At 38.0% G+C, this 14,771-nt stretch overlaps 1 protein-coding gene across 9 annotated transcripts in view; it reads left to right on the plus strand.

Moving 5' to 3' along the window:
• frmd4a (FERM domain containing 4A) overlaps positions 1 to 14,771 on the plus strand; it is a 145,066-nt gene that overhangs the window by 85,379 nt on the left and 44,916 nt on the right. For 8 of the 9 annotated variants that reach the window (XM_038299923.1, XM_038299924.1, XM_038299927.1 and 5 more), the window contains one exon: positions 14,486 to 14,551. In XM_038299923.1, the coding sequence (XP_038155851.1) occupies positions 14,486 to 14,551 (66 nt within the window). Of the gene's footprint in view, positions 1 to 10,240; positions 10,840 to 14,485; positions 14,552 to 14,771 lie in introns of those variants that run through there. The other variant, XM_038299918.1, reaches the window with a different exon arrangement.

Genomic DNA, 14,771 nt, shown 5'->3' on the forward strand with positions numbered 1-14,771 from the left:
ACTTTAAAAGGTAAATAATTTGAACACGATTTTACCAAGGGAACTAAGTACGTTTTACCAAAGGAATCAATACTGTATTGTCAGTGTTTGTGTCAGAAAGCATAATTTTGTCTTTTATATGATTGTGGAATATTATGTGCAAAAATTCACTTTAAACAATCTGAAGTACCTTTGTAGGCTACGAAAATAAAAAATTGCATGCACTCCTTAAAGCCTATAGAAGTAAAAAAAAAAATTAAAACCAGAAATTTTAAAGAAAAAAAGATTATACCAGGCCTGTGCTTATACAAAGAAAAGGAAAAGTCAACCTACTTCCCATCTGTGACTCTGTCAAACCTGTGATTTATTGTGTGTTTTTATTTATTGAGCTGATGCTCTCCAGCGACTGCCTTCACATTCTGAGGCTCCTTGATGCCTAATGAAAGGCATTTTATACTTTTACCAGTAAAGGGATTCCCTTTGGACAGGACAAATTGCACCCACACTTGCACAGAGAATGCACACAGCTGCCAAACGGCTTTCCCTGCAGATGAGGCTGGTCATTTTTCATTACCCCACCAAGTAGAGCTCGGTTGCAATGAGCAAACACCATGGATTAAAAAAACAGACTAGATGATTGTGGAGGGGATTAAAGTTGCTTTTGTCTCTAACGTTTTGAATTAGTCAAAAATAGATGCTGGATGTAGATGAAGGACAGCCACAGTCTGCACTCACATTGTCACATCATATCTCATTAACAGCTGCTTTTTATTAGTCGTATTATCAATCATGTTCACGCTATATGTCTGCCTACTTTATCTTCTTTTTATTCTTTGTCCTCCTTCACCTTCCTCCTTCAACCCTCACGCCCCTAGAAAAATTCTACAGCTGTTTGCTTTATTGCTGAAACATTAATTTGTGTTTCTTTTCTGATAATTTAAAATAACCCAATCTTACGCATATAGCTTGTTATGTCATCGGAGCCAAAAATCGGCTTAGAAGGGGGGAACATAAAGTCATGGTGGGGGTGGAGTAGCTCTAATAAGCAGCAGTAAATCTAATTTTGATGTCATTTTAAGTATTTGTTGACATTTTAGACCACAATTTCCACTGCTGTTTTTGGATTGTGAGGTTTTTTTTAACCATTCTGCGAGGGAAAACCTTTTATGGATTTGCTCTTTTAATTTAAACACCAGAGGTACTCTTATGTGTTACACTGTCTCCTCCTGCAGGTGTCCTACATGTCTGGCACAGTAGGCATGCAGAGCTGGCTTTCTAAAACATTGTCATGACAACTTTTGTTTGCCTTTTAGAGAGAGGACAGCACTCAGTACATATTTGAAGATCCCGCTGTGGATTTACTGATAGGTACTGTTCTTTTAGAATTCAGGGATATTTCCATGCCTCCCACACTAGAAAAAATCAAAATCTAGATAAGTAATTTTTTCCCCCAAAATAAGTGGCTTTGCTCTTGGATTGAGGAGGTAAAAGAGTCATCTTGCCAATGGAACAAGACAATTTACACTTAAAATAAGAAAACACAACTTATTTCAAGTGTATTTAATCTAATTATCTTATTTTAAGTGAAAAAATACTAATTCCATTGGCGAACTATTTCATTTACCTACTCAAATTAAAGTAAATAGACTTAATTTAAGAAATTTTTACTTATTTCTAGATCGTTTTTCCAGTGCATAGAAAATAAAAGTCTGTGAAATCATAAGAAAATGACAAAAGGTTAAGCTTTAAAAAGCTCTACAAAATCAGTGCATTGGGTACTTACAGCTTGTATTATTCTGGAGAACTAAAGACATATATGAATTTAACATCACCATATAGAGTTATAGAACAGTATTCAAATAGGAAAGTCTTCTTTATTTTTATCTCTTGAAATTGAAGTAATAGATGATTTTAAATAACAAGAAGAGTTTTGCTCAAATCATTCAACAAATGAACACGGACATCAACCTTGAGATGTTGGAGCATTTTTATTTTCTTGTTGGTACTGCCAGACAGTGATGAGGTTCAGTCAAGCTGAAATTAAGTCAGCTTTGGGACAACGGTATATTTCTAGGTGCATCTCAAATTGTTACCACACACACATGCAAACATACACCCCATCACAAGAGATGGCAAAGAACAAAGCGTGCTTGGATGTTTTTCACCTTCATTTCTCTGCTACTCAGGTCCCAGAGTGCATATTTATTAGGGTGGTGGAATACATTAGAACTGTGGCACACATTCAGAAAGGAGTTGCAGACTCTTTTATTTACTATTTAACCAGCTGCGTGACTGGAGTGTTTGGCATTGTATTCAGCAATGGTTTGTCTGTGCTGCTTAAGTCAGTGTCCTTGAGTTTATACCACATGCTTTTTTACATTTTTTATGTAAGAAACTAGCTAAAACAGATAAGATTAAGCAGATAATGTCATAAACATCTGTTTTCTTTTTATCTTAGAGAAAACACAGTCTTCGTAGAAGCAAAGACTCCACTAAATGTCACTGTGTCTCTTTTAATGCTTTGGCATCAGTGAACACCAGGTCTACCCTGATTTCTCTATGTATGCATTATAGATGAGGATATGAGGTGTAGGGGTAAGAGATCCTTCCCCTGTGAACGGCTGAAACTGCCATTCCACATCCTTGCAGATCAGCCCAAATAATCGCTAAAGACTGTGTTTCATTATGATAAAATTCCTGACTACATGACATCACCAGTATCTACTCATCCCAAAGCGCTGTGTATCCCTCATTAGTCTGGAAATGGTGCACCCCTATTGTTTTAGTTTTACTTTGTTTGCCGCCCTTACTCTCAGGCTCCCAGGTCTGCTCAAACACATTCTATAGGAATCCCTGTGAAGGCATTTCAAGAATGAGTCAAATCAGAATAGGACTCATTCTCATGAAAAATATATCCAAACTGATATAGATATGGATGGTGATCATGTGCAGATCCTTCAAATTGTGACAAGCCTGTATGTGCTCTACACACACTGGTAATTTACTCTCAATCAGACACACTGGGGCGCTGTGTCATAATGCTGTGCTCATGAAAGGCTTTTATTGGCTTGGATATCATCTCAGGAGACATGTGCTGTGGTCTTGTTTGATTTTTTTTTTTGTCTCTCTATTTCTAAAATAAATCCAGGCTTTGCATGAGTGTTTGTGCACACAAGTATTTTTTTATGTGACCTAGTATTGGTCTGACATTACTGAAAGCAGGAGAAACTACAGCTTAAGCAAGATAACAAAACTACGGTAATAAAGATTTTTAGAAATACATAGATATGATAGCTGGCACTGTACAAGTGTGACTTTAGGATGTTGGTATAATTGTCAGAAGACATATATTCCTAATATGACTTAGGTATAATCCTTTACTCTGCATGCAGCTTAAATGGTACAGTAGCTGAATGGTTTTCATAATGGTTTAATGGCAATTCTGTTACTTTTAGCCAACACCCAACACTTTAGTTACTCTAACTGCTGAAAGTACAGTGGACTACTCTTCAAAAATGCAGACAAGCTCCAATGATTGGTTTGTAGATGATAGTTTTGTTCAGTTCTACCTGCTGGTATAATTTTCAAACATGCAATATGTAGGTTCTACCCCGCTGTTCTAAACACAACACTCTTTGGTGTGGAAGTTGTTACAGCAGGAAGAATACTTGGTTGCTATAATTGGTATCAGTAACGTGTTATAAAACAAAGTCAAGGCAGAGATCTATAAGAAGAAATTTAAAATTAATACTTTTCTTTTGGTTGAGGTGTATTCAGCAGACTGTGCTTCATCCTCAAAGCAGCATTAATTTTCAAGTCAAGCTCCTCCTACTGGATTTTTTAAATATAGCGTTGTTGTAAACACTGACTGCGCTGCACCCAACAGCTACAGTGTTGTCACTCTCTAAGCTGCTGGAAGATGGACAGCATCACCAAATCTCTAAAGTGTTTGTACTATTTTACATTATCTGATGTAATCTAGCATATTGTAGCTAAATGTTTGCATTTTTGAATTTTTGCTGAAAATTGTTACTTTTGTATGAGTAAGTGAAATGTAAGTCTGCCTGTCGATTAAAAACTTTTTTTATTTGTTCTCATATTGAGATTTGGCCTCACAATGTTTCATAGTAGTATGCTAAAAATTGATCACCCTAATCACAATAGTAGCACTAACCGAGATTAGCATATATGGCACTTACAAGTCCTGTAACAGGTCTGCATTGGTTTTGCATCAAAGGGGTCTTACCTCAGAGCAGATGCCTTGCCCAAATTAACTCTTCTGTGCTTCCTGTCTGCATCAGATTGTTGTTTCCTCTTGCTCATCTCTTCTGACAAAGGTTCCCTTTCCCTTATTTGCTGACTCTGCCATGTCATAATCCTCCAAAATAAAATAAAAACTATTCCATAATCACCTATAGGTGGTGCAGCATTAGCTGTGTGCTACTAAAGCCATTGTGAGAAAGAGAACACAGCTTTGAGACTTTGAAACTTGCAGGTGTGGTTTGCCGATCAGAGCCTGTAGGGGGAGGTGATAAACCTCTGATTCATTTAATAAACATTTTACCAGCAAAGGGACTTGAAAGAAGATATATTAAGGTGAAATTTTTATTTGAAGGTCCTTTAAGCAGCTTTGGTTGTGTCTTGCCCAGTTCATGTTTTGGAGATGTCAAATGAGCTTTTGACCTCTTTCTGTTATAAAAGATTATGAAATAGAAAAGGTTAACAACCTTGTGAAAATCTCTGAATTAGTATGTGCAGGTTATAGCAATACATGGCGTAATTCATAAAACCAACCATTAAGATGCTAATCGTCATCATTTTGTCTGTTTTAGAGTAGTAAAATCCCACTTTACAGCACATGCTCTTTTACTGTCGGATGTTGCAGCTGCTCCTAATATAAATGATCAATGATCGCTACCAGCAGGATGACAAGAGAAGAATATTATCACTGGGAAATTATAGCTTTTTATTTTAAAAAGATGATTGGCAGAAATCTTTATCAAAGGGTTGATACTTCACAGAAACTATAGCTTGGAGGTCATTGCATTTCTAGTTGACATTTGCATTGCAAATTGTGGTTCATCTGGTTGCAAATCAAATCCAAACATGGACTCAGCAGAACAAAAGTTTAAATCAGACAAAATCCACAGTACAAGATTACCTTTGCCTTTTCTAAATACTTTAACACTTTACAACAGTATCCCAGGTGAAAGTGTGCCAGTAGTATTTTAAAATAATGAATTCCATCTGTCAGTTTCTGTCAATTTCAGTGACTTTTGTGATCCTATGTTAAAACTGTTTGGGGGTGGGGTATTTTTGGAGGTGGATCAGTGGAGCCTGGTGGTGGTCAAAGTCTGGGAATAGAGGTTTGTAGGAAAATGAGAACAAAGCAGAGCTGGATACAGAAATATCCCCAGTTTCTTTGAAGAGCCACTGAGTTACTGATTTTCAAAAAAAGGCCTAACTGGAACCATATTTCTGTCCGAAAGACACTCGTGGCCAAGGAAGGGTGGAGTTCAGAGTCACACACACGCACACATGAATGTGCACACTTGAATAAACAAAACAGATCTATCCTGGTCAGTCGTTTCTCCAGACATTCCTGGCTGCCTTTCCATGGCCCTCCCTGCTCCATTGCACTATGTCACTTCCAGAAAAACAAGATAGAAAAGTAGGAAGGATTTTTGCCCCATCTTTTTTTTTTTATTTAATCATATAATTATCTTGTTTTTTGTGTTTTATTCTCTCCTGCAGCACACTGGGTAAAGGTAACCACCCACCATTAATAGCACCGACAAGCCTCTTCAGCTCTAAGAATCTCATTGCCATAAATCACATCATGATGTTTTGTGTGACAGACGGTGCTCACTTGGAGTGTGAGAAGCTCCATAAATATGGAGGGAAAGCAAAAAAATTGTAGACAAGGCAACTCAGAGCTAGTATGTGTCAGTCTAGTCTTCTTACCATAGCGACTCACAGACAGGGTTAAGGGAAGTCCTCATATTGCCTTAATTATTCATTAAGTTATGCTTCACCATTACAGGCTAACTGTTTCAGTATAGACCATCAGTTTTGTTGATGTGGAAGGACTTTTATGCCTCCTTTGTTTATACCCCATTCGGATTTTTTACTGTTGGGTCTAAATGTCTGGTAAAATACACCAGATCCGCACCTTATTACATCTAAAGCTTAGATAAAGTAGAAGCCGTCTGGCACCATAACAAAAGTCAATCGCAATCATAACTTATTCAACTTTTTACTTTCGTAGGTCATTGAAAGGCATGATGACAGAGCTTTTTAGAGTATTCCACTAAATCAAAGAAACTTTTTTAGTCACTTTCAACCACACTTCCTGCCTCTTTTTCTTTTCTCCTTGTCATAGTTGCTGAATTTGTCTCATTTCATTCAAACTCCTCTCATATACATTTCAAACAGGAACTAGAATCCATCAGCTTACTTTGCCTTCTTCCTCTGTCCTGACAAGCCTCGCTCCTTTTACCCACTGACGTTTTTTTCCCATCTTTCTCCATTTAACAACTAGGTCCTTGTCAAATACAATTGAGGAAGGTACCATTAAAGATAAAGAAATATATTTAGTTGGACGCTGAAAATGAGAAGCTGGTGTTTATATTAAAGCCAAAGAAAGAGTCATCTGGAGATGTTTAACTTGGACAGGCCAGTTTCCGGTGTCTGGAGTAGGCCAAAAATATCCAGAAACAGAAAAATTCAGCAGGGCGGGGGATATTCCTCCTCATTTCTCATGTGACCTGTTAGCTTTAGCAAACTAAGCTGATTTTTGAGATTGCAGAACCCTCTATGGCAGCAACAACAAGCCAAGAGTATTAGATTCAGCTGTTCTATTGCTTAATGTCAGAGAAGGCAATATTTCTGGTAAAGATTAAGTCCAAACTTCCAATATATTGCAACCTCATTTGGCTGAAACAGATTCGTTTTACATGGTAAACAAATAACCTGGTTTCCAAATGCTGCATTGTTTACATATGGCCTGGCAATGTTTTCATAACATAAGGTTATTTTCATGTATGAAAAAGAATACTCTGATGTTTGGGACAATTTATTGACAGTCTGTTTAGCTTGCTTCTATCCTACACAAGGCGATCTATTTGTCACACCATAAAACGAACCTTATTTTGGCATATTACCAACTTGTGGTTTCAACGGCTGCTGCATAGCTGTGTAAGGTAAAAACAAGTGTCCAATTTAGGAAGAAAAAAAAAAGCTGGAAAAAAATCACAGACTAACGGCTGCAGTGGGATGAAGGCCAGGACTTAACTCAAACATGAGAGCAGGATTTCTGTTACGGAACACCTCAGTTGATCTCACAGCCAGTAAAGATGCAGACTGAACAACCTTATTGTGTGCATTTGAAATAAGTCAGAGTTGCATTTTTTAAAATCGGCCACAGGCTTTCCTGTTCGACTGGATATTACATAAGGGTTAATGAATCGACTGTAAATTGCAAGGTTTGGTTCCCCTGCATCACACTCAGGATTGTGCACTTTTTTCGCAGGAAGGGAATAATATTGTACAAATCAGCTGGCTAATAACACTATTATTTGTATCAGTGGTGAATTGCCTTTCTGTTACCAAACTAAACTGTACTTTACTTTGTCCAGGACTAAATTTGATCAAGTATAATAACTGACAAGGGTCGAATTTTACATAATTTGATTTACTCTGTAAGCATTTTCCAAACAAACTAGTTTAAGATTTATCAAACATTTATTTAGTATGGGTTAAAACACACACTCAAAAAGCATTTAGATCATTTTTATGGAGAAATATGCAAAACAGAGGTATGTTGCAGATTTCTCTGTTTTTTTTTTTTTTTCTATTAATACTAATACATTTTTTACTCAGGCATTCAGACAATTTTAATGTCGTTTTAAAAGAAATAATGATCAAGTACAAGAACTTAATTTGAATTCTGTTTTATTACAACTTTTACCAAGAGTGTGTGTGTATATTCCCTATGAATTTATACTGTTACCTAAAAGGAGCAGTATCCAAAAAATGTATAATTTTAACATTTACGTGAAAGCTTTCACTTAGAGCTTAGAAACTCTCTGCCTACAAATGCTACCAAGAGCTGCGTAGTTTAGGAGTAAAATGGCAGAATGGTTATCCAGTGGATCGAAACTCCCGCCTGAAAATACTCATCTCCCAAAATGTAGTTCTCTTGCTAACATCCCTATACAGTTGAGTTACTTTCTCACAAAATATGTTCCTCCAAAAGTTGATGCAAGCTGTTTTGATATGTATTTATTTGCAGATACGCAAAGAGGGGGTTTGCAGCTGGAGTGGAGATAGAGGCTGTGTCAGAAACTCTGCCCTAACCCCTCAATCCCTCCATCACTCTAAAGAGTGGGGACTTTAGTGAACTTTGTAGTGAACTCAGTTAACTGACCATTCAGACAGATGATCACCACTTTTCCTCCCCCTTTAGTCATGTAACTCCACCTCCCCGCACGGTGCTTATGCCATCTTTGTTATGCGTTGCAGCTAAAACAAATCCCATGATGCTTTGCGAGGAGAGATCTCGCAAAGCAATCTGGGATATATCTGCTCATCTAGTAAACATCGATGATCACTACTTTATAAAGGTGTATTGTGGTAAATTTCGATCCCACTACTTTTTCAACCACTAGACGTTCAGACATTCATCTAAAATGATGTAACCACTATATAGTGCCTTATATATTGGTTATGGCGGATGTTCGGAAACAGCCAAACGGAGCTGTAGGTCATTAAGCATCTTGTTTTTGGTTTTAAGACAATGCTAAACAGCAGACCCTAGTTGTAAAGCTTTGCTTATTTCTCATTTAATTTTTGAGACTGAAATGATTCTGCCCTTTCTGGACTTTTTGGTCTTGTTCAAGTTTTCTTTTTGGGTTTTCAGTTACAATTTGAATTATGTCTTTCTGTGTTATCTAATTCATTAGTTTCATTTTCATTTAATGTCATCCAAGTTATTTTCAAGTTATATTTAAGCACTGTTGTATTTCCTGTTAACTCTCTGTTGCCCCCTTGTACCAGTCTCCTTTCCCCTAGCTCCCTTCTAGCTCCTTCTGTCCACACCTGTTCCCATTCAGTTGATTACTCCCTCCATTGTTCTTTGTTTGGCATATATCCTCCTCCTCTGCAGTTACTGTTTGCTTGATTTGGTTCCTGAGGTTCTTGTCGATTGGTTCTTGATTATGGCTTATGCAGTTTTACTTTCTCATAGAATTTTGCAGGAAATCATCCCTGCCTCTTCGGCTCTGCATTTGGGTTCTCAACAAATTTCCACTAAACGTGACATCGAAATCCAGCTTTTTTGATGACAAGCTTAAAATGAAAAAACATAGCCGTTCGGCTTTCTGTTACCTGCTTCTGTTTAAGTCTCACTTGCATCCTTCATGAGTCAAGGAAATGTCTCGCTGTCAAGTGTTGTTTTCCGCAATGACATGGTATTACTTAAGGTGGTGCTTTCAATTTTCTGACTGCCGAGGATAGATAAAGCTCAAACCATTATGTTTCAGGTTATATGTGCATCTCCATTTTTGTAATCATCACAAATGTAGAATGAGAAGAGACACTATGGTAGGGTGACCAACCAGATTTGGGTTTCTCGAAAGGAGGACGCTATTTTTCGGGGGGGTGCATGAACCGCATGATGAGGGGGGCTGGGGACCGGTGAGGCAGTCGGGGGGAAGCACGGCGATGCAGGTGTCCAGGGTACCATCACCGGGTCAGGTTCGGTCGCTTCATCCCCTGCTGGCTGCCTGTATCGACTATGTGCTGCACTTTACTCTACCAAAACATTTTTTGGGGGGTCTGAAAAGTAGGATATGTCAGGAAAAAGAGGACGTCTGGGTCACCCTACACTATGTACTCATCAAATGTGGGCTAAGCCATTCGACATTGATTAAAGATTCTTTCCCATTCTGATAGAAGGGTGCAGAATGGGGCTCCACCAGGGAGACATTAATCCAAGCACCGCCCCTGCCACTTTCAGTCAGTATGTTTAAAGTAAACATGAAATCAATGGAGTGTATTGTATACTATTTTTCTCTCCCAATGACATAAAGTATATAGAAGGAATCAAAGCTCATTGTTATTTAACTCTGGTGTTTAAAACAATCTTGGTGCTCTGCAGACTCAGATGTCTGGGTGTGAGCACACACCTCTCCAAACACACACAGACACACACCCAAAGACTACAGAAAGGTCTGCAGTTTCTCATGGCTGGGACTCGGAGCCGCTGCAGAAAATTCCCCCTCATCTCCTCCTCTCCCCGCCCCCACATCTTGCCTCCATTATTCCCGTGTTTTTGAATCAACCTCCGGTGACAAGGAGAAGCATCGCTGCCAATTAACTCGCATTTCCCCCCCCGGTTGTGCCTCCCTCCTCCCCTGCAGCTGTCTGACCGTCGGTACGGTCTCCTGGTTGTTCGGTATTCGCCGTTAACGAATAGGGGAGGGGGGCTGCCTGACCAGAGGAGGTGGGCAGGGAACTAGCAGCGTGAGGCTCTGTGTTCTCCGAAGGAGAGATGAGAGAGAAGCCAGCCTCATCCATTTAGCGCCCAGTTAAAATATTTCCAAGTTGGAATGGAGAAGTTGAAGCATGAAGCAGCTCTGCTGTAGCCACAGAGTGAAGCTTAACGTTAACTAATGGGCTCAAACATGGATGCTGATTTGTCTCCTCCTCTAGGCCGGTCAGGAAAACGGATGTTTTTCGATGGTTTTGCAGCTGGAGCACGACTCGTTTCTTTCTGGGATTAATATTCCTAATATTTCCTCTTTTGTTTTGGTCCAATTGTCTCTTTTGGGAACCTCACAGGGAGCGTTTGTTAACAAGGTAATGTGGTAATAAAGCTTTTTGTCGCAGATAGTCAGCATCTCTGGCTGACTGTTTGTGTTTATAGATGCTAAATTGGTGTCAGCTTTAGTCAAATTATAAAACACTTCGTGTTACCTCACCACACGTCTACCTCAACCAGTATTTCATGCTTTTTTACCCTCTTTTGAGCCTTAATGTGAGCTAATTTAAGTCAAGTAATGACCGAGAAACGAACCAGAATGAGGTAATGTAGCTTTCTCTACAGTGACACTGCATTGTTTTGGAAATGATTTACACTTTACTAGTATTTAAATGACTATAATCATACGTTTCAATTCAAATTATGTTAAATATTTCATACACTGCAAAAAAACATCTAGAAATAAGCAAAAATATCTTAAGTGTTTTTACCATTAATTTGAGTAAGAAATTAAGAGGATTTGCCAACGAAATTATTAGTTTTACTCGTAAAATAACATATTTAGATACAATGCACTTGAAATAAGAAAATGCAATTAGTTTTTCTTATTTTAAATGTAAATTTTCTTGTTCCATTGACAAAGTATCTCACTTTCCTCAAAATTCAAGAAAAAAATTCACTTATTTTAAGAAAATTTTCATTTTTTTGCAGTGTAGATGTGGGACATATGTATTCTTTTAGATTATGCCTATATACAAGATAATCATAGATACTTTATTACATTTGGTTTGGTGGTGGATATGTGCCCAATACCACAGGAATGTTATTAAAGTAAAACCCATTAGAGGTCTGTTTCTGACAGATTGAAGTCCCTAATTTAAGCCTCAGGGCAGTGATTTGTTACCTTGACATTAAGGTTTGCACTTTTCCCAGGTCCTTGAAGCTGATTGCCAGTCAGTGTGTGTGTTTCCTGCTGTGTTTGTCTGGATTGCAGTTTTGTAACACTCTCTACACATTTTAGTAGTTTGCTTTTAGTGTTTTTTGTTTGTTTCAGACTGATTGGGTTGCTCCTTGGGGTTGATTACCATAAATCTGCTTGGCAATCTGAGGTTTTCTGTATTATATGTCGATTCAGAAAGGTTGGAAAAGGGTAAAAACAAAGAGAGTGTACATGTGTGAGGCTGTGTGCACAGGTGCACCCAATCTAAACCATCAAACCACATGGGATCTGTGTGTGTGTGTGTGTGTGTGTGTGTATGGGGGGGAAGGTAAACCGAGTGTATTCTTGCACAGAGCATTTAGGACAGCTCACACTGGCATGAGAAATAAGACATCCAAATGGCATTTCTTCACCCCTCTCCTTTTTTGTCCCCCTTCGTCAACATCTCTTTGTTAAATCTTACTCCCAGGCCTGAAACTATTACGCAAGCTTAGACCAACTGTGAGAAAGTAGAAGAGCGGTTTTTAACTCCTACAGTAGAAGTGTTTTTGACACACCCTTTTTAAATTGCATATGCCCCAGGTGGTCTGCTGGTGTTTGAGGAATCACAAACCAGTTGCACTTGTGTGTTTATTTGTTGTGTTGATCAGTTCTTATCATTAGTTACTTAAAGTATTTCTTTTGTTTTCTTTTTTTTCCTTATTCACTGTCCACCAACACTCTTCCTCCCCATCTTCCAGATGTGAGGGAAGTGTGGGAGGAACTGGAGGGTGTTTGTGGTCCTTGGGGTCCATGCTTCCTGTGAAATTTTAGAGAAACTCCACACACCAGCAGGATGCAGCTATGGACATACTCTTCACTTTGCTTCTTAAGTCTTGCTTCATTGTAAATCAGATTTGCTGATTGAAACCCTGCTTCAATTTTATGTTTTACTCTGTGCTTTGTTTTGCATGTATAATGAAAACCTTTCTGGCAGGTTTGTTTTGGTAGCTGTAGCTCATATTTGAAATGTTTACTGTACCACAGTTAGTGGTGTCCCCTTTGCACCTGCGTCACTGTTTACATGTGAAGTAAAGCGCACACAGATATAGATAAATCCTTGTTTCTGCAGCTCAGCAAACCTGATGTCAGCAACAGAGACAAACGCTGTTGTGAGCTCTGTCAGCAGCACGCTCTTTAACTGCACAGTTTTGCGACTGTAGTTGCTCATGTACTGATGGGTAATGGATTTCCTGCTCTAGGAGGAATGTTAAAAATGCCTGAGGAGGACAGAGAGCAGGGTACTGTCTCTTTTGGCTCATTGTGTGTAGATAACCCTATTAAGACTTCAATGAAATCCCACACAGGCAGAAAAAGTTGCCAAATCTGCAGCATGCTTTACTTACTAATGTAGAGCTTGTTGATGTCTTTTTTTACATTAAGTAAGTTAATGAGCGCTGGTGAAGATTCTCAATCATCTAGGTCATAGTCATTACAAAAAAGTTAAAAAATAATCAACTGGACTTTGTTTTCCAAGTTTAAAGACACTTCGCTTCCCATCGGGGAAGCTTTTTCAAAAGCTGGGAACACAGTAACCAGAACAGAGGATAACACAAAACTTCAGGAGAGAATGAAGAGAATCCAGCAATAAGAAACTGCAGAGGAGGCGTATATATGAAAAACAGAACAATGATTGTAGTAATCAACTAATTGGGAGCAGATGTGAATAGGAGTAGCTAGAAGGGAGTTAGGGAAAATGAGAGTGGCACTATGGGGCAGCAGAGAATACATCAGGGCTTAAATATAACTAGGAAATAACTTCAATGAAGCTAAATGGGAATTAAACTAATGACTAGAATATACAGAATGACCCAAGGAGAAACTAGAGGATAGGAGAAGGGACTGGTGATAACATAACTATGATGCCATGGGTAACATAACCTAAACGTAACTGTAAACAATGGATGGCAAAATAAAACTGGAGCAAAGACTAAAAAATGCTGAAGAGGAGTTAACTGAATAAAAAGCACCCAAAAAGGAATAGTTAAACTAAGTATTAATTCAAAAGTGGTATAAATCTTAACAACAAACACAGAATAACATAAATCAAAACATAAGTGAAAACTGGAACAGATCAAAAAAACCCAGAGCAGCAGGAAATGTAAATTTGTCTAACTAATTCCTGTATGGTCTAGATATAAAGGCAGTTATTAAAGTTCACTCATTAAATAACATTAGATGATCATTTCTGAAGATAAACTTCCTCTATCTTTAATAGATAAAGTAACATTCTAACACGCATTTTCAGTCATCTAATATGTTATTACCGGTAGATCATAATGTAAAACATGAGAGAATTGAGCAATAAATGGGAAAAAAACTATTTATTCTGATTCATGAAAATAATAATGAAAATGAATTAAAAAGAAAAACAAAACACAAAAAAGTTTAAATATTTAAAGAAATGCTTTAGTAATCTTTATTTAGTGAATGATATCAGATATGAAAACATTACTGTTTAAAAAGAAATATATATATTTTTAGTAGGTTATGATTCCAAAGTAAATGGATCCTTTATCAGATTACATAGTCAGAAGTTTAGATTATCATTGTATTTTATAGTTAGTGGCACACTCAGGTAATAAAAGTGAGTTTGGGCAGTGTTTTTTTTTTTTTTTTCGTCAAATGTCCGAATGCTTTAAAATCTGACATAGAAATCAAGCTTTTGCTGTCCAGAAAAGTATACTTGCTTATAGTGTAAATAAATAGCTAATTTATAAACAACAATAGTAAGAGTAACCTTTGTGTGTTTTTCTGTTTCTCAGATGACAGAGGGAAGGCGGTGTCAGGTCCATCTACTGGATGACAGGAAGCTGGAGCTCCTTGTACAGGTAAATGCTGCTTCTCTTCTTAAGATGCAGGTCTTGGAAGTGCTTGATTATTGCTGACCAAGGGAAATGTGCTCGGCAGTAAGTGACGCTGCACTTTCTTCCTGCTCACCTGATCTCTCTGCTCCACGCTGAAGACAAACCTTGCAGCTCTGATTTGAAGCTGTTAAGGTTATGCGTCAACTCTCAATATTCCTCACCATGCATTACACCTAAATATTCC

The sequence above is a fragment of the Cyprinodon tularosa genome, unplaced genomic scaffold (genome assembly GCF_016077235.1).
Source record: "Cyprinodon tularosa strain WSP-4 unplaced genomic scaffold, ASM1607723v1 ctg44, whole genome shotgun sequence".
Lineage (NCBI taxonomy): Eukaryota > Metazoa > Chordata > Actinopteri > Cyprinodontiformes > Cyprinodontidae > Cyprinodon > Cyprinodon tularosa.